General features: G+C 37.5%; 1 protein-coding gene across 1 annotated transcript in view; it reads right to left on the bottom strand.

Annotated features, from left to right (window-relative positions):
- Positions 1-25,449, bottom strand: part of SCIN (scinderin) — an 80,568-nt gene that overhangs the window by 19,961 nt on the left and 35,158 nt on the right. Inside the window, exons 5-10 of the mRNA XM_007445587.1 lie at positions 15,233-15,325; positions 12,920-13,052; positions 12,421-12,509; positions 11,382-11,597; positions 8,834-8,955; positions 3,357-3,447 (exon numbers count right to left, since the gene is read on the bottom strand). Coding sequence (XP_007445649.1) covers positions 3,357-3,447; positions 8,834-8,955; positions 11,382-11,597; positions 12,421-12,509; positions 12,920-13,052; positions 15,233-15,325 — 744 coding nt within the window. The remainder of the gene's footprint in view (positions 1-3,356; positions 3,448-8,833; positions 8,956-11,381; positions 11,598-12,420; positions 12,510-12,919; positions 13,053-15,232; positions 15,326-25,449) is intronic.

The following is a 25,449-nucleotide window of genomic DNA, read 5'->3' as shown; positions in this document are numbered from 1 at the left end:
GACCCGCGTACCAAAAAAAAAAAAAAAAAAAAAATCTTCCAACAAACCAAAGTCTAGGACCAGATGGCTTCCCAGGTGAATTCTATCAAAAATTTAGAGAAGAGCTTACACCCATCCTTCTCAAACTCTTCCAAAAACTTGCACAGGAAGGAACACTCTCAAACTCATTCTATGAGGCCACCATCACCCTGATGCTAAAACCAGACAAAGATACTACAAAAAAAGAAAATTACAGACCAATATCACTGATGAATATAGATGCAAAAATCCTCAACAAAATACTAGCAAACAGAATCTAACAACACATTAAAAGGATCATACAACCATGATCAAGTGGGATTTATCCCAGGGATGCAAGGATTCTTCAATATATGCAAATCAATCAATATGAAACACCACATTAACAAATTGAAGAATAAAAACCATATAACCATCTCAATAGATGCAGAAAAAGCTTTTGACAAAACTGAACACCCATTTATGATAAAAACTCTCCAGAAAGTGGGCAGAGAGGGAACCTACCTCAACATAATAAAGGCCATATACGACAAACCCACAGCAAATATCATTCTCAATAGTGAAAAAGTGAAACCATTTCCTCTAAGATCAGGAACAAGACAAGGATGTCTACTCTCACCACTATTATTCAACATAGTTTTGGAAGTCCTAGCCACGGCAATCAGAGAAGAAAAAGAAATAAAAGGAACACAAATTGGAAACAAAGAAGTAAAACTGTCACGGTTAGCAGATGACATGATACTATACATAGAGAATCCTAGAGATGCCACCAAAAAACTACTAGAGCTAATCAATGAATTTGGTAAAGTTGCAGGATACAAAATTAATGTACAGAAATCTCTGGCATTCCTATACACTAATGATGAAAAATCTGAAAGAGAAATTAAGGAAACACTCCCATTCACCACTGCAACAAAAAGAATAAAATACCTAGGAATAATCCTACCTAGGGAGACAAAAGACCTGTATGGAGAAAACTATAAGACTGAAGAAGAAATCAAAGATGACACAAACAGATGGAGAGATATACCATGTTCTTGGATTGGTAGAATCGATATTGTGAAAATGACTATACTACCCAAAGCAATCTACAGATTCAATGCAATCCCTACAAATTACCAATGGTATTTTCTACAGGACTAGAACAAAACATTCTTAAAATTTGTATGGAGACACAAAAGACCCCGAATAGCCAAAGCAATCTTGAGGGAAAAAAACGTAGCTGGAAGAATCAGGCTCCCAGACTTCAGACTATACTACAAAGCGACAGTAATCAAGACAATATGGTTCTGGCACCAAAACAGAAATATAGATCAACAGAACAGGATAGAAAGCCTAGAGATAAACCTACGCACCTATAGTCAACTAATCTATGACAAAGGAGGCAAGGATATACAATGGAGAAAAGACAGTCTCTTCAATAAGTGGTGCTGGGAAAACTGGACAGCTACATGTTAAAGAATGTAATTAGAACACTCCCTAACACCATACACAAAAATAAACTCAAAATGGATTAAAGACCTAAATGTCAGACCAGACACTACAAAACTCTTAGAGGAAAACATAGGCAGAACACTCTTTGACATAAATCACAGCAAGATCTTTTTTGACCCACCTCCTAGAGTAATGGAAATAAAAACAAAAATAAACAAATGGGACCTAATGAAACCTAAAAGCTTTTTCAGAGCAAAGGAAACCATAAACAAGATGAAAAGACAACCCTCAGAATGGGAGAAAATATTTGCAAATGAATCAATGGACAAAGGATTAATCTCTAAAATATATAAACAGCTCATGCAGTTCAATATTAAAAAAACAACAACAACCCAATCAAAAAATGGGCAGAAGACCTAAATAGACATTTCTCCAAAGAAGACATACAGATGGCCAAGAAGCACATGAAAAGCTGCTCAACATCACTAATTATTAAAGAAATGCAAATCAAAACTACAATGATGTATCACCTCACACTGGTTAGAATAGCCATCATCAGAAAATCTACAAACAACAAATGCTGGAGCGGGTATGGAGAAAAGGGAACCCTCTTGCACTGTTGGTGGGAATGTAAATTGATACAGCCACTATGGAGAACAGTATGGAGGTTCCTTAAAAAACTAAAAATAGAATTACCATATGACCTAGCAATCCCACTACTGGGCATATACCCAGAGAAAACCATAATTCAAAAAGACACATGCACCCCACTGTTCACTGCAGCACTATTTACAATAGCCAGCAATGGAAGCAACCTAAATGCCCACTGACAGATGAATGGATAAAGAAGATGTGGTACATATATACAATGGAATATTACTCAGCCATAAAAAGGAATGAAATTGGGTCATTTGTAGAGACATGGATGGACCTAGAGACTGTCATACAGAGTGAAATAAGTCAGAAAGAGATAAACAAATATCATATATTAACACATGTATGTGGAATCTAGAAAAATGGTACAGACAAACTGGTTTGCAGGGCAGAAACAGAGACACAGATATAGTGAACAAATGTACGGACACCAAGGGGTGAAAGCGGGGGTGGTGGTGGTGGTCGGATGAATTGGGAGATTGGGATTGACATGTATACACTAATATATATAAAACAGATAACTAATAAGAGCCTGCTGTATAAAAAATAAATAAAATAAAATTCCCAAAAAGAAATGAATGTAATAGTTTATGGGGAACTTCATGGGGAGTTAGTGCATTTACAGAATTCAATCATCTTGTTAATTTGTTAATTAACAATTAACAAAGTTTTAGTTTATTTTTTAAAAGTTAATATGCACTAACTTGCTTTATTTAGGAACTAAAATCTAAATTTAGGTCTAACTTGCTTAATTTAGGAACTAAAATCCAAGATGGAAAGAAAAACAGCTGGAAGACCAAATTCACTCTCCACATCTCAGTTTTTATGTACTAAAGTATCGGACTTACTTTTCTAATTACTTTCTACCTTTGAAGAAGCCATTACACATTTATAAAGATTTGAACACTTGAAAGTGATCACCTGGGAGTGATAACTCAGGTAGAACAGTTTTAATAGCAAGTGGCTATCATTGATCTGATATGATTCTAAAGGAATGATTCTTTGGGGCTCTTAAATGTGTTAATAGTTTATTTTTGTTTATGTTTTTTAAATTGTGTTTGCTCCCTCTTTTCCAGAATCTGAGAGAACGAGTATGGCATGAGAATAGGAATATTTAAATTCTAAAATGAGAAAAAGATAATATTTAGAAAGCGTCAAATTCCGATCCCAACTTGGGAAAAGGAATTTAACTAGACACTGGGCTAAGAAAACTTTAACTTGTATAAGTTTTGGGGTAAAACTATCCCAACCTGCACAGCCTGTCCTCCAAGGGATCTATCCAACTGAACCGTCAGGAATGCGGAGGTTGTCAGCTCATCCCTCGTGGCATTTGCTCCTTGCCTGGAGGAACCAAAGTAAAATAAATTAGTTTGTATTTAAGTTTTAAGATCTTCTAATGTAGGCCTTTCAAGCAGAAACTTAAGTTATTATGAAAGATCAAGACGAAACCAGCTGTTTTGACATGATAAAGCCATAGAAGTTATTGTTTTTTTTAAAGTACTTAACTAACATTGAGCCATGAACTATCCCATGTATTGTTTAGAACTACATATGATAGGTTTCTTTAATCTCCATTTCATAGGTCCATTTTTAGTTCCATAATTACTCTGCTAAGTAGTCAATTCTGTCTGATTTCAAGTTGGAGGTGCCTATTTTGGGAAACCATCTTCACAATGAAAATAATCCATTTGAGTAGAATATGAGCCAAATCTATTAGGCTGGATATTAGAAGTACTTTATCTTTCCATGAATATTTGGTGATCATAGTAACAAATGTGTGGACCCAGAAAAATCAAGAAAATAATCGTCAGAAGTAGGCAATGGTGAAGCCTCATTTTGTCATTCTAGCAATTCTTTAAAGGAATTTTTAATACAACCGTAAAAGAAGCTAAACTACCAGTGACCCAGATAAGGATCAATGAATTGGGTCTTCCCTGGTGGTCCAGTGGTAAATGAATCCGCCTTCCAATGCAGGGGCCACAGGTGCGATCCCTGGTTGGGGAACCGGGATCCCACGTGCCACAGGGCAACTAAGCCCATGCGCTACAACTACTGAGCTCACGCCTCAATGAGAGAGCCCCCATGCCACAAATTACAGAGCTCATGCGCCCTGGAGCCGGCGCGCCACAACTAGAGAGAGAAATCCTGCACACCGCAACTAGAGAGAAGCCCACATGCTGCATCAAAGACCCAACACAGCCAAAAAAAAAAAGTCAATGAGTCAATTCATCCAGTTCATTTGCAACTTCTCTTTCTAGGGTAGCTTGTGGCTATAACTCCAATCACTGGTTTAACTTATATAGCAATCTCTGGGAGATCTGCTTGTTTGATGACTTTGTGGGAGGGAAAAGCCAGTGAAAGCACTGAGCATTGTTTGAAGCCACTCCTCCTATCTTTGTGTGACTAGGGGTTAGCAGGAAGAACACTAATCCTGGAACTGGATTTTGAAAATTAATTATATCCTTTCCTCTGAAGGTTTGAGAGTGAGCTACCTGTTCCATACCCAGAACAGGTTAACAATAGCCTCTCAACCTGGGCAACACACACAGACACACCCCCCAAAACACAGAATTCAGGGAGCACGTCTCATTTATCTCAGAATATTTCATTGTACCAACAGTCAAGTGATTGATATAAAAATGTTCTACAGTGGGGTGCAAAAAAAACGGAAGGATATGCTCATGCCAGGCATACGTTTAAAAAAATAAAAAATGCTTTTCATAACAAAGGCACCCATAAAGATATAGTCTTTTAATGCTAATAGCCTAAATTTTCCATGAGCTTATCATGCTAGCAAACACTTCCGGGAGCCACTGGGAGCACCAGCTGGGGAGTAACACAGAGCTGAGGAAACACCAGGGTCTGTTATCGCCTGTCCTTCCTTCCTCACATCTGCAACTTCTTGGATGTTTCTTCATTTCCTTTTTTTTTTCTGCAGGAAAAAAATTCATCCAGCTAATAGACTACATCACCAAACTTTTGTCACCATTTTACTATTTTTTTTTCCTGGAGTATTTCAACCAGCAAAACTGAAAACCCTCACCAAACTTTTGCCGTCTGACACTCTTAATAAATATTTCACTGTTCATCTCGAGCCCTTCTTCCTCTTCCTGTCAAAGTGACTCATGCTTCCATCCACACAGATTCAAACCAATTTGCTTTATTGACCCAGAAGGTCAAGGACTCCACTGCAATCAAGATATAATAAAGTTGCTCTTTGCCTCTAATTTTGAAACCCTGTGCCTAGGGGGAAAAAAAGCAATCTACTTTGATATGATTTCTTCTTTATAAATCTGTGGTGCTTGTTACTCATTAAAAATAAATGCTGCATGAAAATGGAATTTACTGCTTCAAGTGACTCATCATTGCCACTGTTCAAAGTTTGTTCACTTTCAACTACTTGACATTTCAGAGAAATATCACTGCTAAAATTATTTTTCTCCTATCATTTCAGAAATAAAGAGACAAAGTGATTTAACTCTAGTTTGTCACCTTCAACTCTGCTTCTTGGATTTAACCTATTTACATCCCTGCATTGAAATTATCACATAAACTGGAAAGCTGTTTAATTTGAAAGCTAGTCTTCAAGAGGCATTTTCTAAATGCCTCTTTGCTACCTTTATGGAAGTTTTCGAAGTTCTGCAAACCATACAGTATTAACAAACTGACATATTTAACATCCATGATATTAAATGACAAAAACTCACAAGAGGACTCAAGCAATCTAACTTATATTCTTGATATCTCAAAAAGTCATGCATTCTCATCACAGAAACCTTGAACACATCAAACTGAAAGAAGAAAACTAAATGACCCCCTCCCCCAGCCCCAGTCCTAGTCCAAAGGTCATGACTATTAAAAATGTGACATATTTTCATCTTCTTTTTCTCTTTGATTTCTTTACAGTAAGGACCAAACTTGTCCTCCTCCTGAGTTCCTTATCCCAGCGAATAAAACACTACCCGCCTGTGCACATACCAGAAATCTGGGGCCACCCTTGACTCAGTCATCTTCTCCGTTCTCTGTAACCAGTCATTCAGATGTCAACTCGTTAATACTTTGCACACTTGCTCATCCTTTCCCTCCCTTACACTGAACTCTGGCCATATTATCATTCAGTTGGATTATTGCAACAAATTCCAAATGGCCTCTCTGCCATCAATCTCCCACCAGTCCATTCTTTAGAATAATTTAGAAAAACCAGAATAATTTCTCTAAGATGGAAACCAATCATGTCACTCCCCTGTGCAAACTCTGACTGGCTCCCAATGCCCTGAAAATAAAGTTCATCTTCCCCAGGATAGTTACAAGGCCATTCACTATTTAGCTCCTTCTAATTTCTCTGGTTTTATCTTTCGCTCCTTAACTTTGCTCTAGCCATACATCATTACTAACCGTAGAGCACGATTTTCCCTGCATTGCTAGGAAAAACTTCCCTATTTGCTTGCTTTCATGGCTCCCATTTTTGCTCCCACTTAGATGTCGCTTCTAAGAGCCCTTCACCAATAGCCTAGGAGTTAGCTTGAGTGTCTGTCCCTAATTCCCCAAAGATCACTCAGCTTGGTTTTATCTTAAACCCTTCATATTTCATTGAAATGCCTGATAACCATCTTTCTCTCTTTAAAGTATAAATTCTTGGGCAACGTTTTTTTTCTTTTTTTCACCACTGTATCTTTAGTATCTAGCTCAGTGCTTGGCACATAGAAAGCGCTCTATGAATACTTTCGTACGATTGAAGGAATAGCTACTGCGTTTAAAATTTACGACCTGATTTAATCCGTTTTAGTTATATCCACAGAGTTATTGGTATGGATTACAAATTGCTAATTCCTCAAAACATTCTCTTGAATTACTTATTTAGTCTTTCTTCTTTGATCTGAGTGCTACAATTAATTATATTTTTTACATACCAAAAAGAATTAAGAGGAAGAACAAGAAACAATGTAAAAGAAAAGCTGACTCGGAACAATAAATTTATCCCTACAAATGCCACACTTTGCACACGCTTGTCTGAATTAAAATTTTAGAAAAGAAAATTGCAAAATAAGGACACAGCTTCTACCAAGGTATAGCTGCACACAGGCCTTAAAGAGAGCTGCAGATCAAGGTGTGAAATGTTGCTTCACCAGTTACAAGAGTTGTGACCTTGGGTTAAATTACTTCATCTGCCTAAGTCCTCCTTCCTTTTTTATCTTTACCTTTCACTTGAAAATAATCTGGTTGTGAGGAAGAAAGATAATATATGGAAACAACTAGCACTTTGCTGGCACAAACATGCTGCTCAAAAAAATGGTTACTATGAAGATAGCATCTTAAACATAGAGCTAAACAGCTAAATACATTCATCTGTGACAGGATATGATGTGAATGTGGAGTCAGAAATGTCCCTGGACACAGTGGTTCTCATTAATGCCACAGTGTACATTAGAATCTCAGGAGTCCTACCAACACCTTTATTTGGTATAAAGTGGGGGCCAGGCATTTGGATTTGTGAAAAACTGTCCAGGTTAGTATGTGCAGCTAGTGTTGGGAACCACTGCCTAAGGCAGTGACTGTCATCATTAAAGTGCATATGAATCATCCTGAGATCTTGTTAAAATGCAGGTTCTGCTTTAGTGGGTCAAAGAGGGGCCTGACATTTTTCTAACCAGCTCCCTAGTGATGCCCATGCTTTTGGTTCACAGACCACCCTTTGGGTTCCAAGAACTATGGGATAGGGAAAATCATCTCATCTCCTTTACTTGGTTAAGCTCAAGGCACTGGCCAGTATAAGTGTTAAGTGGTCACACTGTGTGGACAGATGTCTCTGTCATCTGGTGGGACGCTCACCAGAGAGAAATGTCACGATATCAGCAGACACCTGAGTCTGCATACATTCAATATGTTCCCTGAAGATTGCCATCACCATGTAGGCAAAGGCAGGATCCTGCTTCACCCTTGCACCTTTGGCCTACAGCCCTCAGCTTTAAGATCTTTTTTGAAAATTCTTTTCTTTTTCTCAGTCTTCTCAGAAATATTCTACTTTTCCTGATTTCACTTAAAAAAAAGTTTGAGAATCCCACACTGCATGATCTGTTGCAGAATCCCTGTCCCTTTGGAAGAGTCCAGCATGCTATGTGTACTTCCCTTACTTGGTTGGACACTCCCCATTGGCACTGACTCTCTCTAAGTAAACTTAACCTTCAATTAACTCAAGTCATTATGCAAATGCAACGGCATTTTTCTTCATTACTTCTACGAATTTCATGAGGACAAAGAATAAGGATGCATCAATTTGAGGTCTCTGGAGTATGAAATAGAATCATAAATTATATACATGCCTTAGAGGATTTGCATCATTGAAATGTTGCAGCTCCAATCAAGATGGGCTCTGTGAATTTTAACAACAAGAAGACATGGCACCTGATGCCAGTTGGAGTGTTAGCTTGCATAGGAGATGAGTTATTCAACTGCATATCCACTAAAGGAACACTACCCTTGGGCTATCAAAACCTTTCTCTTAGATTAGAAAGGATGACACTTATCTAACCCCTCCTGCTTGTGGACAGCAGCTACAGAATACAGTCAAAATCATATCAAAAGAATACTACTTGCACGTTACACAAACCTCACTGGTGTATTTATAGGATAATTCTACCCCCTATTGCATGGAATTTAATGAAATTTAACTTTGGAGCAAAATGTGACCTCTACGGAACTTGAGATCTTATGAAAGAGGGAGACTTACCAGGTGTAGATAATCTGTCCTCTGGGATAAGTGTAGAGTATAATGTAGCAGTCACCACCATAGAATTCACCACACGAGTTTCGGTCAATTTCGATCCTACCATTGTTTTCTACACGCCAAATCTAAAAGTAATGAAATATGTGTACCCAAATCAAAATTTTCTTGATCTAATGATACTTCTCACAGATTTAAAAAACATTTTGGTTTAGATCTGTCATTAAGCAACTTTTAAATTACTTTTCTAACTAGTTTACAAATTAAGCAACCGGAAGAAATTTTTATCAATTTGGCAATTTGGTTATTGACTTTTTAAGCGTTTATAGCTCTTTTTAGTTCTTTTGTACCCTTCACAGTACTTAGCTCAGTTCTGAGCCTGTTGATTAATAAATACATATTGTTTGATCGATTAGTGAAAATAACATGACACTCTAGTGGAATAACAAACTGAAATATTCCGCTCAGAAATACATCTCTTAACTTACATAAAATTTTTCATCAGTTGGGAAGTAATTTTTTTTTACTTTCCTTTTCCCTGTGTTTTAAGCCATGAGACTATTGTTTTCCCAGGTAATAGTGGCAGATTGTGACCAAATAATAAAAATACCAATTGCATGACTTATATTTTCAAAAGCCACCATCTAGGCACGAGACTGACTAAGATAAAAGCAGGCAGAACTAGTTATTTTCTATTTCCTTATCCTTGTCACAGATTAAAGACACTTTTAATTAAAGATTAAAAGTTGGAGAGATGAGAGTTGTAAATGAAACGGGAAAGTAACACTTGAGTGAGAGACTGCAGGCACTATGTGTGCGAGCACCATCCTGCCTGGGTCCTGGGGAGGCTCAGGATGGACCCTTTGCTTTCAGATAAGGAGATAAGCAAGTGAAGAAGAGCAGTGCAGAGATTGCAGAGAGCAGCTTTCCCACGCCATCCCAGAGGAACAATGGCAGCATGGCCTGGCCAAACCCAAAAACCTAGAGAAAGCCCTGGATGTTAATATCCCTGGGATGGCATGGGAGGGCATCTCAGAGATGCTGTGCCCTAACGTGGAGACTACAGCTGGGACACACTTGGTGCTGGGAGCCACATTTGCCATGGGGTCTGCTGGCTGTGTTGAGCTCCAGAAAAGGATGTCTGAGCAGGAGACAGACCCAGCCCCAGAAGCTAATACCCCTCTGACAGCAATCATGGTCGGGGGCGGGGGGGGGCACTTCTCCCTTTGCAGTTCCCACAACCCCTGCACAGCTTAGATTCACACTTCATGTCTCTGAAAAGAGAAAAAACTTTAAAATCTTTTTACTGTATACTTTGGTCCAAGCATTGTGATAAGCTCTGGGAACAGAGACATAAATTATTCAATTCCCTCCCTCAAAGAACTGGCAAGAGGTCTGGGAGGAGAAACCTGTAAGTAAATGAACAATTCTGTGGTACTTATATGATGAATTCTATGAAGAATATTACTTATGGCTTGAGCACAGAGAAAGGTCATTTCAGTGTGGAGGGAAGGGTTCTCGGAAGAGGGGCAGCTTGTGACTTAACAGAGTTACAAAGGAGGAATGGGAATGTTAGCCAGATGGCAGAGGGGAAGAGTGCTCAAGGCTGTGGAAGGCTGAGGTGCAGAGAGCAAGTGTCAATCATGGAGGTCCAGGAGGCCCACCTGAGGATGGACGTTCCCAGGAAGACTGTGGAGAGCCAGCAACATATTCTAGAATGGAAGTGACATTATCCTGTTTCCCTTAAGTTAGATGACCCAACAGCAGATAAAATGTCAAGAGATTTTAGTTAGGGAGAATTCTTAGGAGGGTTTTAACAATTTTTGTCAAAAAATAGCAATAACCGGGCTTCCCTGGTGGCGCAGTGGTTGAGAGTCCGCCTGCTGATGCAGGGGACACGGGTTTGTGCCCCAGACCGGGAAGATACCACATGCCGCGGAGTGGCTGGGCCTGTGAGCCACGGCCGCTCAGCCTGTGCGTCCGGAGCCTGCGCTCCGCAACGGGAGAGGCCACAACAATGAGAGGCCCGTGTACCGCAAAAAAAAAAAAAAAGAAAGAAATAGCAATAACCAACAAACTCAATTTGAATGCTCTAAAAATATCTGTGATTTTGGCACATGACACATGCCCAATTTGCCTTTGTGAATGCCTCTACAGTGCAAGGGAAGGACAAACTTATGTAGTGGGTGCTTTTGGAGCAATGCGCCCTCACTGGACAATCCCAGTTGCAAGAGCAGGAGCATTTCTGGACCAGGAAACAAGTTGGAGATGGCTGGGTTCCATGGAGGCCTCTAAGGTGATAATTAGGTGATCTTGCACAAATCGCCTAACTTCTTAAAATCTCAGCACACACACTGTAAACTAGGACTGAAAGCCAGACAACAGCTCTTCCAGCTTCAAACTCCCTGGTTTAATATACAGTCTTGAACCATTTTTATTAATAATAAAAATTCACAATTTACAAAGTTTGTAGTTTCCTGAAGTTATATTTCCACATATCTTGCCGTAAATGGGCTTGACAAGGACAAACAAATGAACAAAAACATGTAAATACCTCCACTTTGCCGGAACCATCATCCACCATATTATGCTGGGCTGCCATTGTTGGAGAACTGTGTAATTTTGAGGCGTCAAATGGAATTTGTTTTATTTGAGCCACTTTCTCTGTGACATATACTTTCCCAAAGCCATCACTCTGATCTCTATCTCTCCAGTCCTTAAAGAACTGTTTGAAGATTGGTGTTTCACCTCCTTCTGGAAGAACTTGAATCTGAAATTTAAAAAATAATAATAATTATCAACAGAAAAATAAGAGACCAAGGAAAAACATTAATCTAGTAGTGGAGGAAAAAACTGAGGAAATGCAAAGATAATCCTGCTTTTTGTGATGACAGATGTAAACTTGGAAGCTGGGATCCTTAATTGAATGCAAAAGGGAAGGTTATCAAATACTAAGCGAAAACAATGCAACCTGGCTTTTTTTTTTCTTACAGCTAAAGTAATTGACACTGAATCTGGATGTTTGAGAGAAGAATAAAGTTATTTCGTATGTTATCATTACAGTCAAATAAGTTTGACTGTTTTCCTACACTAGGTTCATAAGATGTCTGTGACCTGAAAGAAATGATCTCATTGTGTTACTTGTGCCAGGACATAAAAATGAAGAGCAAAGATGAGGCTGAGCGATTCAGAAAAGAAGAGCAACTATCCAGTGTCTAAGTTGATCTCCATGAAGGCAAATATTCTCTGGGCATTAGTCCATGTCTATACAAATTGCTCTAAGGAATAACTGATAAATGCTCTCAGTTAATTCAGTTGTGGTTGATCATCTTGACTTAAAGGCTATGGAGGAAGTGGATGTGTTCTTATTCTCATCACAAAGTCCCGTGGAAGGTCTGATCTCCAATTTCTGCAAAATTCCATCCTCCACACAGATATAGTTCTAGGGACGCATGATACAGCATGGCACACACGTGAGAATGACTTCCGTGCATACGTTATTTTGAACCACATTCTTTCATGAGTTTTGTGGCGATGTCATGAGCTCCCATGTTTAAAAACATTTTTTCTAGCCAGTTCATTTCCACACATACCTGAGTATTAGGAGAATAATGCATTTGTTCTAGGAATTCTTCAGCTGTCTTCATGGCAGCCTTTCTCTCCTGGCGATTAGCATCTCTACCTAACATGCAAGATATATGAAAGAGACAGAATTTCAGAGAAGCAAGGTATTATATGATTAAGAAGTATTTGTGCACCAAAAAATAAACATAATTATAATTGAATTTAACTATAACCCTGAAAGAATAGCAAAATTTTCCTAGTATACTAAATATATTTAACAATATTATAATGAACACTCGGTATAAAAAAGATTCTTTTTATAGTGCCCAAAGGCTTTCTTTCTCCCCATCATCCCTAGTAAATAATGCTGGTAGGAAGAAAATATGGGTTTGATGTCTGCATTTTACAGATCACGCAGAAACGTAAGTTTTTTTTAAGTTAGAAAAGATGTTTTATTTACCTTTCCGAAGAAATATGTATAAATCTGAAATTGCTGAATACATCAACAATACCAATGGCATTTTTTACCTTTCCACACAAAAATCTGTTTTGCAGCACTGTGGTCCAAAATGAAGCATTCTTGAGAAAGCAGCATCGCCATGGAGAAGGGGTTTTCTTCTGCCACCATGCTCAATTTCATGGAGCCACTGGCATCTGAAACCTAACATGAAAACCATGAGCTTGCTTGGGGATGATCAATATGTTCTAAACTCTTTGATCATGGTGATGGCTGCACAACTCTGTACATGTAATAAAAACCACTGAATTGTACACTTTAAATGGATAAACTTTATAATCTGTAAATTATATCTCAACAAAGCTATTTCAAAGAAAACAAACAAAAAAACCCCATGAACCCAGTTATACCCTTAGAAAGGCTTTTGTAAAGTCCTTTGGGGTAAAAGTATTACTAATAAAAAGTTAAGTTTCAACACAGAAAATAATAATGATAATAATAATGGATAAGGTTTGTTGTGATTTCATATATACTAGGCACCACACAATGAACTTTAACAAGATTATTTCTTTTTATTAATACAACAATCTTTTAAATAGGTAATAACCTTACACTCACTGCACACACACAAAAAGCTGAAGCTTAAACATTCATTCATTCAACATTTACTGAGTACTATCATATGCCAGACACTGTGCTAAGGAAGCATTGATACATTACAGTTTATGCTTACAGAATTTTTTTCAATATGGGGCCTGTAATTTACCTCAATTTATTTAAATACTTTGTGTAAATTATCAAAGTAAATATCATCTGTCACAAATAAAATTGTGTCACAAGTAAACTTACCTAGACTCTTGAAGTTTGTAAACAACTACAGAATATATATATATTTTTAAGTTTCAGGTGATCTTACAAAATTTGCTAGGTTAGAATTCATTGTTTTTCAAAGGCCTGGTAGGCTGCAAGGTAATCCACCTGGGCACTTGTTAAATATGCAGAGTTGAGGGCCCTACCCAGATCAGTAGTGGGGTTTTGCAGCACTGTGGTAGGGCTTGAATTTTGTATTTTTAGAAATCGCCCTAGGTGACTCTGCTTCCCAGCTCTGTTCAACAAACCCAAATTCAAGTATTTTCAAAAGGACTTTAGAGTTAGACGTATGCAATACATTAAAGATCCACTAGAGGGAGCATTGTTTCAACATTAACATGTTCACATTTAAAAATATTTCCCTTGTCCCATTATGCTGTCCAAGAGGGAGAACAGCTTTATTTGATGATGTGACATAAAAGATATTTGTTAAACTGTTGCAATTTGGTTTTAGAAACAGTAATAAAAAAATAAGCAGCCACAAAGTCTTTAGAATAACAATTTCTGTGTGGCTTATATTAAAATTATCAGTATTTAGGAGTGGTAACCACGTTTTCCTTTGCCAACTAGGAGGAAAAGAATCTACTTCCCCTTCCAATCTACAAAAAGGAAGTTATTCTATACAAGTTAGTAACTTGATCTTCATTTAAAATCACAGCGTATCTGAGCCAGAAGGTCCCTTTAAAGAGCAGCAAATATAATCCCTTCTTGTAAGAGATGAGAAAACTATTCAGTTCTGCAGGGAGATTAAGGTCTGCTCCAAATCACATGCTTAAAAGTTACAAGGGGAGGGAATGCTTGAAGGATCTGAACTGTCTCCTCAACTGGTACATCTTGTGGATTGTGTTACCCTCACCAGCAATAAAATCATAAAATTGTGGAGTTGGAAGGAACCTGAGTAATCTTCTAATTTAATCTCTCTCTCTCTCTCTCTTTTTTTTTCAGATAAGAAAACTAAGACCCAGAATGGCCATGTCTTGCCCAAGGTCACCCAGGCAGTCCTTCCCACAGAGCTGACATGGAACTAAGTCTGCCAATGCCCAGGACAGTTTTTTCCCTGTTTCCTTCCAGCTGTTTGATTTGATAGCCTTGTGCTCATAACAAAGAAAGCCTTCATGATGGCTAAACAGGATATTTTAAATAAGGGGATGATTTTATAGCTTATTAAGATTTTATAAGAAAAAGCTTACAAAGTTTTTTTACTTCATGAAGGAAACATTTTATTGAATGTAATGTATCAAAACATATTGCTGCAAACTAATACAGCAACAATATATAATTTTATTTAAATCACAGCAAATTATTATTTGTTGTTTTTAATAAAAATTTTAAAAGTAATAGAAAGAGGAATTTAAATAACTATGCTAGAGCAAAGAACGGATTCTGCCCACACATTTCTCTTTGAGGGCAATGAGGAGAAACGCCATCTGTAGCAAAGAGTCCCTCCCAGTACAGGCTTCCCCAGCAGCTTCCAGTCCAGTAAAAACAACAGAACTCCCTAACAGTGAACCCACCATGTACAGTTTAGCCATTTTCCTGTTAGTTATGTCTGCTATAATGTCGTCATCCTCTTCTCCATCCCTAAGCTCCGGCTTTTCCCCTAAAACCTGGGGAAAAAAAAAGTGCACAAATAAAAGATAAAGACCTCTCATTAACGGTGCAAAGTTAAAAAAAAAAAAAGTAAAACAGCTTACATTTCTAAAGTCATAGATTATAAAATATTGGCAATCAAAATGACCAGGCTCAGACATGTCTCACCAGTCATATTAAATTGTCCTTTTACCATGGGTCAAATCAATCAGTGGCATTTAGTAAACAGTGAGTTTGCTGGTGATGTGAAGGAGAAAGTGAAATCCCAAACTTGAAAATGTAGGTCTCCGTATTATTGAAAACTAGGAGGAATTAATTAAAATTTGAGTTCTACCTTCAGTTCTACAACAGAATTTCTTCCATGACCTCTGCCTCTAGCAGCAATCTATAGGCTTTATTAATTTATTATCACAAAGACTTTGTCCAAATTACTATCTGAGGGTAGGGTACTATTATCATTATTGATTTAGACGAAAGCGTAAGTTAACCACACCATGCTTTGTTTCCTGCTGTATTTTTGGCATAGAACAAATGAATGTCGAATGAATGAATGCATTTATTTATTCTTTGCATATCTGATGCAATCCAAAAGTTCAAGTAAAGCATTTGGTAGAAAATACATTTGAATCTGCTTTGAATTTCTGTACACCAAAATCACAAAAAAATCTATAAAGCACCTTAATTAATTAATTTAATTAATTGACAAATAACATAGGATGTTAAGGATGGGAATCAAATATAAATTTATTGAAAACAATGTGATTTTTATAACAATACATAGATATAAATTTAAGTTTAGAAAATACAAAGAAGCTATTCACTTAGATTCAATAAATATTTAATATACAATGAGATTCCTTGCATAATGTGCTTTACAGTCAGTATTCCTCACAATATATTGTGTGAAAATATATACTGCTGAATACCAGACAACAATAAAAATGTATATAAATTCTAATCCTTGCATGAGCACGCCAAAGCCTCTAGTTCAGAAATACATTAAAGACTTATTTCCTCTCAGAATATGCCCATCTTTTTGTTTATACAGTGATCAATAAAACCCTTTAATTACTGACCACACTAAATGATTATAATATAGTTTTTCTTTTTTTTTACTAAAAGTAGGATCAAGACAAAAATTAAAATACAACCAAAAGTGCTTTTTTTAAAAAAACAGTTTTACATTGGTAGAAATATGTGTAACTTATAAGAGCAGTGAAAGGTCTCATATACCCTTTAGAAATTCTACTTCAACCAAGACAATAGTTTGGAATCAACAGTTTGGGTTAAGGACATATTTAATACTGGGAAGTCTCCCAGTGGACTAAGTAAGTCTGAGATTTGGGACATACTCGAACTTTTAATTTTCAGACAACAATTCCCATATTAGCTAGGGATCTTAGCCTCTCAAAGGACTGTAGCATAGTTGGGAATTGAACCCAGGGAATTTACCAGAAACAGGCTTAACTCCAGAGGTACAGGGAGGCTGTATATTGTCAGGTATCATTTTAAAATTCAGTTCAACAACTAAGCATTTACCAAACACCTCACTGGGATATACAAAAGAGTTTCCAACCACCCTGCACAACCCTTACAAACTTTACATCCTTCCTAGAAAAAGGAAAATAGTTTAATAGGTTCACCTTATCAACTATGCCACACGTTTTGACCTTTGAAATAAACCGTAAATACAGCCTTTCTTTTTCTCTACAGGTAGGATAATGCCTAAATTTTAAAAACCCATTTTAGGTTTCTCAAGTGATGAGCATTTAGCTCATGTAGCCCTTTGTGTATGAAATAACATATACTTTGACAATCTAAAGAGGAAGGCAAAGAGAGAACCCTTATCTCAGGATGTTCCATGAAAGTTTCATCCATTGTCCTAGCCAAGACCTGCCAGGGTCTTGGAAAGGGGCGCCCCCCTTTCCTTCAATTATTTTCTATAAATTTCTACTTAAAAGTACCAGCATCCTCTGACATGCTCCAAACTTACCTTATCTTTCCACGAAACTGACCATTCCCAATTCTGTTTGTGTCAGTGAATCTCTATTCCTCTATTCACCTGGACTTAAAATCATGTCGTTAGTTTTAAATACTTCCTGTCCTCTACTTTGAGTCTCCTAGCCTCTTAGTCATTAAATTCTCCTTCTTTATAATGATGTTCAGAGTCACTGTTTCCTATCTACATTCATCCCCACCCTAATGTAGTTCTTCATCACCCAAGTCACGGGGTATGCCTACTCTTGCAATTCCCTCCTGCCTTCAGTCCTCCCTCATCTTTTCATCCAGAAAGTTATCCTGGACAATGGCTGGAAGGCCCATCTTATTTCACTTTACTCCAATGCTTCAAGAATATGACTCCAGATAAAGATTTATATCTTTTATCTGCAGCAGTGATTCTTAAGGTTCAATGCGCTCAAGCAACATCTGAGTAACTTGATAAAATACAGATTCCCAACTGCCAGCTATTAAGTCAGTGGATCTGGGGTGAAGCCCAGGATTCTGCACTCCAGATGATTCTGAATTGGATGCTTACTGACAGAGCCCCACCTCTTCTCTCTGGATTCCAAGGTTCCTCAAGAGGCTGGATGTGACCTACTTGGCATTATTTCCCAGCATCTACCAAGTAGCCTTCTCTAATCAAGCTCATGTTTTCCATGTCCCCTGGGAGCCATGCACTTTCCTTCCCCAGGGCTGTACCTAATGCTCTATGTAACTGCTACCTAGCTTGACTGGCTGTGGCAGAAACAAAACTGAACAATTATTCTTTGGTTGATTCAGTTAATTATAATCAGCACAGTAATAGTTACCACTCATTGGATGTCTACCATGAGTCACACACTGGATCAGGAGCTTTAGACACATGTAATTTAAATCTTATAAGAGCTCCCATTAACCAGATACTGTTATTATCATTTTATAGAAAAGGCCACTGATGCTCAAAGAGGCAAAGCAATTGTTTTCACAAAGCTGCTAAGTGTTGAGACTGAGATTCTGGTATAGGTTCCTTTAATGCCATTTCTGTAACTTTTAGAATAATTGGTTGCATACTTTCCTAAATCAAGAGAAACTAGGCAAGTCTTTGAAATGGACAAAAAGATTCTTTCCATGGATGGTGTCTAAAGGACCCTTCTGGTGATATGATGTTACAGAGGTCTGCACCTTTTCTTCTGAGTTATTTTTTAATCCAGTAGAAGACTGATAGCAGCAAATGATTTTGTCCACAGAGATGCACAGGAATTTTATCTGGTGGAGATGAAACTAATTTCTGCCGTGTGAAAGAGGCCAGTTTTGCAGTTACTAGCAAATTCATTTCAACACTGATTGCCCATACCTTTGTCTGTTCTTTGGATCCTCTTTGAACTCATTATAATATCTTAGTTGTTTTCTTAGTGAATGACTTAAATGACATCTTTGACATGGTTATTTTATATTTGTCTGAGATTCATGATTTTACTTCTTTGAACACTATCCTTTAACACATAGTACCCCACTTGTCTAAACCACAGATATTGGAATCTATTTATATATTTATTGCCTTTTACTATGTTACATGTATTCAGCTAACACTTTTCAAGTCCATTATGTGCCACACTAAGTACTTTAAAAATTTAATATAACCGATGCTTACATGTTACTATGTACCAGACACCATTCTAGGCACTTTACATTTATTAAGTCATTTCATCTTCATAACAAGCCTATGAGGTGGCACCATTATTATCCTATTTTATGCCTGAAGAAACAGACTAAATAACTCGGCCAAGGTCACGCAGCCAGTAAGTGACAAAGTCGGGATTTGAACTCTGGCTCCAGAGTGTGTGTTCTCAACTAAAAGGCTGTGCTGCCTCTTGTAGATACTTCAAAAGATCTTCACTTAACTGTTTAGGGCTTGTCTCTGGAGATAAAGCAGAAGTTTTTTCATAGCAGAGACTGTACAGGGGCCACGTTTATTTCTCCCATTCGGATCAGAACAATGTCAGCAAATACCACAGGTGGCACGCATCCCATACACTATGGTTACGGTGCTCTACCTTCCTCTCCACGTAGCTTTCATGTTTCTCCAAATCCTCTCTGTCTACTCCCCTTTCCTCTTGGTTCTGCCTATGCTGTGGGCATTAAAGGTCAAAAGAGAGAAGTTCTCTCATCATATCAGAGTGCTGTGGGAGCAGGCAGCCCTTAAAGAGAAGATACAACAGGGTGTAACAAACATGAAAGAGCTACCGAAGAATGTAAAATAACAGAGCAACAATACTTCTTTACCCATAAAACTGTCAAAGGCCAGGAGAAAACTGACTGTATGTAGTGTTGGGAAAGATTCAGTATTCTACCAGGCACCCTGGTGAGAAGGAAAATTCTTAAAAGTGATGACCAGTAGGTAACAGAAACCTTACAAGCATGTCTATCATTTAATCCCATTATTCTATTCTAGTAGTTTATTCTAAAGAAATAATTTAAATGTATGCCAAAAATAATTTAATGAATATTCATCACAGCATTATATAATATTAAAAAATGCAAACCACCTAAATGTCCAACATGGAAGGAACTGATTAAATAAATTAGGCTACATCCAAAGAATGGAAAACTATAGTCATTATAATATCAAAAATTAATTGATTATCAGGAAAATCTTCATAACATTTCAAATAAAAATCTAGATTTCAAAGCATTATCTACGGTATGAACTCTTTCTTGTAAAAGCACAGAGCTGCATATGTGAAAATAAAGATTGGAAAAAATTTGGTTACTCGTTTTTCAAAGGTGTGACTTGGGATGATATTTTTCTCTACTACAACTATATTTTGTAAAATTTCAACAAGAAACATGTATTTTTCTTTAATAAATAAAACTGTAAAAACTTTTATTAGAAAAACTGCTCACCTCTTGAATTTGTTTTGCTCCCAATAGAATAAACTGCAGTATCTTATTACTTCAAACAGAGTTAATATCACTTCATTTTAATACAGTCTACCTTAGGCTTCTGCCTCAGCCTTATCCACTCAGTTCATCAAAGGATAGTAAATATTACTGGATTCCTAACTGCTCTAAGGCATTTTGATCAGAGAAGCATTTGTTAATGTAAAGACCTAGAAGGATCCAGCAGGGTCCCAGGGTCCTTAAGTTTTTAGCTAGGAAAGTAAGTGGCTCCAAAAATAGCACAGGCTATTTTCTTACAGATGGGATGTGAATACAAAAATGGGAGCATCTATATCTTTTCCCCTCTGTTTTGTCAGTAACATAACGGAAACGCTTAACAACGTTAAGTCACTATTCCAAGTATGTTAAAGAGGTTGGAAATTTGCGGAAATACAGTTTTGTTCTCTGCCTAAATAGACCTTCTTTCCCGCTGTTTACTCTTTGCCTTCCACAGGAGATCAATTCAGAATAACTCAGAAGATATTTATATTAAATCATTAAAGCAAATACACAATCCAACTTTAGATTCACAATCCTCTAGCTTCAGAATTTCTAGGTTTTCATGACCTGTGCCAAGACCATCCTCAGCGTCTTGTATGTTTCTTCTATACGACCCACCGTGGCTTTGTTTTAAAACATAAGTTGGCCTATGTGTAAATTTGTTTTCTCAGAAAGAAGGACGAAGCAGTTAAAAACTTTGCCGTATTTTCATAATCCTTACTGAATTTTCACATTTGCAATTGTTTTTATTTTGAATCTTTTAGCCAGCCCCACATATTTTGGATACAAAATTCCAACATTTGCAACCTTGCTCACACAAGATGCATTTTCCCTCCTTCTGATGTCTGACAGAAAAGTCGAGGTGCTTGGACACTCTACAGTAAGTAATTAAAGTGAACAGTAAGAAAAGGGGATAATACAAGGCCTGGAGGAAGAACAGTACATAACTCAAAACTCCAGGTCACCTGGGATCAAAACGATCTACCCCAGTGTCAAGTCCTACCGACATTTAACATAGAGGGTCTTATGTACCTCCCAACCCCAGCTCATCTTGACAGATGAGGAAAATGAGGCTGAAAGAGGTTAGAAGTCTGCCTTAGGCCCAAATCTTATAAACACAAAGCGAGGATGTAAACCCCAGGGCTTCCAACTCCTACTGCAGTGCTTTATATAGATAATGAGACATGGCACGGTTCTTACCTTAATTATTTTACTGTAAACGGCTATGCTTCTTTTATCACTAAAAACAGAGTAAGCTTCCAGGTTCTAAGAGATAAAATTTTAATTACTCAGTAGTTTTTGTGTCTTATTTCCTTGCCCTAACTGGTAAAAAAAAAATCAGTACATTTCAAGCATATGGAAAATTTGAAATTGTTACAGTGAAGTACAGCTTCATAGTTATGGTTACTTCAATGCATTTTATGCCTTTGGTAAGACTACTATTTGATAATGGGGAAGAAACACATATAAAATGATAGGCAATTCTGAGAAGAGCCACGGACTCCTTTAGCCAGCTCCACTTAATCTGGGTATGGTTCCAACATTTGCTCTCCTGCTTTCTCTCAGTGATGTGCTTCCCCGCCTTTAAAATACCTTTACCTCTTTATTGATATGTCAAATAAAGGGTAATTTAATACATCAAATAGTGGATAAGGTACTTTAGACTGAGAGAAAGCGTGTGAAATACCTATTTGGATAAAAGGACAAAGTGAACCGAGCGTCTGCAAAAGAGGGTTCGCTTCATTATCTAGCTCAGGGCTGTCCAGTAGAGTTTTCTGTGACTTTAATATTCCCTATCCGGGCGTCCAATATGGTAGTAACTAGCTACCTGTAGCTACTGAGCACCTGAGATGTGGCTTAGGCGACCAAGTAACTAAATGTTAAATTTTATTTAATTTTAGCAAATTTAAATCAAAACCTAAATAGCCATATGTCTCACAGATGCTGTATTTGACAGTGTAGCTCAGGAGGATGCAGAGAATGCTGTGGCCTTGGGAAACTCATCATGATGCAGGTCTGAACCTCAACATTACTGTAACATCAATGTATTAGAGATTAGAATTTAGAGGGTCAAACTCATGAGAAAGTTTACGCATAAATTATTATAATATGGAAAGCTAATCCACAGGTTACTATTACAGAAAGCTAACTTACAAGTTTCTTTAACATGGAAACCCAACTCACAAGTTATTAAAATATGTAAGCCAGAACGTCAACTTTTTAAACTACAGCAGCTGTTTTTCACTGACTGCATATTAGAACCACCTAGGAGTTATGATAAAGAACACTCAAGTTTGAATCCCATCTGTAAAGATTCTGAATGAAGCCCTGGCACTGTGTATTTGAAGAGCTCCTAGGGCCTGGTTTGGTGATATGATTTAAACCTTTAGTGGCTTCAGCTCTGTGAGCCTGGCTCACTCATCTTAACCAGCAGGACAGGTCTGCCAAGTCTTTCTGATTTTCACATAAAGAATTTCTCTCCTGGACAAATTAGCAGGCCTAGTAGTTTGGAGGCTGCCCTGGGTCAACTCTTAGGTAAAGATTTTAGGCCCTCTGCTCTTTCTGGGGATTATTAAACCCTTCTATTGTAAGATTTCAAAGCCATTTGGACATTTTTACCCAATCAGTGCTTGAATGGACACTTTCATCATTGGCCTTTGGGGTTCCTAATCTCTATGCTTCACAATGGGCAACCCCACCTTTGTCTTTTTGACAATCCCTTCATTTGCTAAGATTAGACAACCTGAGCTGGATGGACCCACAACTAAGTGACTCTGTGACCTTATTCTCATATTTAAAATAGTATGATAAGTAATACCACTCACAATGATTATGATGATTAAGTGAGGTAAATAAACCTGATTCACATATAACATTTAATGAGATTAGGTGGAGTTTTATGGCAAAGAGTTGTGAGTTTCCTCTTTATCTACATAATTAAGAAAATTTCCAAGCATCAAAATTAAATTGAGCAAACTCAAAATGGCTTTCATATACTCTGAGGTTCTTGAAAAATATTTGCATAACTTTTATACTCACATTAAAAGAATGTATATTCTTTCAAAGAAAATGTCTACCCCAATTACCCTGCACCTAATGCCTCCATAGTATGGATGAAAGGTTGAATGCTGACACTAAGAGATATGAAGGGTCAAGCCAGCCCACTGAGGGCAAAAATTGTGCTACAAAAGCTATTACTTATGATATGTAATAAAATAGGTATGATTGTCAAAAGTGTGTAGCAAAGTTTTGCAAGTTATAAAATAACTTCACAGCAGATGAGGTTCCCATCTCTCTGCATATCTAAGATTTGCATGCTCTGGAATGAAGATCTGCCATGATCTGTGAACCACAGGTCTCCCATTCCTGTTTCTACATGGGCAAGTTACATAGTCTCTCTACGACTTACTTTCTTCATAAAGTGAAGATGTAGAGATGCTACTGGTGCCCTGCCCATCTCACCTTGGTCTACCTCAGAGGTCATCGCCAGATAATTTCTTAAAGGCCAAAGCCTTCTGCTCTCTGTCTGATGGCATTATCTGGCCACCAGGCTGTACTGTATCTACATACAAGGCAGGCCAGAGGTTCTGGGGAGTTAAAACCCAAGGAGTGACCCTCAGCAAATGAGGGATGGGAGTTACCAGCTAAATCCTGCAGCCACCTCAGCCAGTTCTGAAGTGTTCTCCATACAGTTTCTCAGAGGGCCCCTCAGGGACTAAGTCCCAGCTGTCTGCAGCAGTAAATAACTTATTAACAAACTATTGCCTCATTTTACTTCTACTCCACGCTTCCAGGATCATCTTCCAAATAACAATCTGCTCTCAAGTCCTTGTCTCCAAGTTGGCTTTTGGAGGAACACAGACCAAGACAGGGGATAATAACTGTATCCACTTCACAGGGCTGTTGTAAGAATTAAATTAGCTCATCCATGTACAGCCCACAGAAGAACGCCAGTCATATGGTAAACACTGAATGTGTGTCCTGGTGGTGCTTCTGGTGGACCTCGTCTGCAGCAAATAAAATCCATGACAAATTTGCTTCTTAGATTATGGAATTTCTGTGTCAACGATAAGAAGCACTTGCATCATACAAAGAAAAATGCAGCTAGAAAGAGTAAAAAGTGAACAGAAAATTCAGCTGACCAGTGGGCCATTTGCCCTTACCCTTGTAAGGCATGACAAGATGAAATTATGCCGTCACCTAGCAATGGAGCACCACAACAGTGAATAGCAGAGCAAATGATATGCAATTGTGGGGCATTTGCTACTTGCTTTGGAACAGTTTTTAGTCAACATATTTGTCTTGTCCACATGTCCTCTATCAGATTTCATCAAAATTTATTTTTAGTTTTGGTTGTGGCTTTTTTAGTTGCCAGCCTTCATTGAAATAGAGCATTGATATTTAATTTCACAGTTACACATGGTATAGGACTTCATTTCCCAGTGTATTTGTATGGCTTTTTTGTGTACAGATACTAACAGATTTTCTGATTAATAGTACGTTAGTACCTCTTTTCTGATTAGTAAAATGTTATGGAATATCCAGAACTGAGGATTTCCTATTGAGAGTTTCCACTGAGAGGATACTGTATGGACAAGAACAAACCATGCTTTCCTGACAAATCCTTCTTACATATAAATATATATATAGGTATATATATATACCTATATATATAAATACACACACACACACACACACACACACACACACACACACACATCCAAAACAAAGTCATTGTAAAATGGTGATGCACTGGATACCCTTGCAAACATAACAGCAATTCTAATAGCAATAACAACAGTTTTGCATTTGCAGAAGTACTGTCAATATAACCCAATTCCATCACAGTGCGATCCTTGGCTCTGGATAAACATGACTTAAAATCACAACCTAAATGGCCTCTATCTTAGGAAGTTCTTTCCAATACGTGAACACTTTTCCTCATGATATTAGACAATAATTACAAAATAAATACTAAGGAGTTGTGAATCATTGACTCTTGAAAAGTCAACCTTCTAATATCTGGGTTTGGCTAATTCTTAGCACAAGATGTTAAGAGGAAACATATAAAATTAATATTACAGTGAACTATTATTATATATTTTAACTATTTATTTTACAAAATGAATGTCAAGGAGTTGTGAATCACTGAATCTTAGCGATCTGACCCTTTGATATTTGAGTTTGGCTAATTCTTAGCATAGGAATAAGAAGAAATTGA

Source organism: Lipotes vexillifer, unplaced genomic scaffold (genome assembly GCF_000442215.2).
Source record: "Lipotes vexillifer unplaced genomic scaffold, Lipotes_vexillifer_v1.1 scaffold1198, whole genome shotgun sequence".
NCBI lineage: Eukaryota > Metazoa > Chordata > Mammalia > Artiodactyla > Lipotidae > Lipotes > Lipotes vexillifer.
Note: the sequence above shows the minus strand (reverse complement) of the source record. Positions and strands in the feature narration are given on the sequence as shown.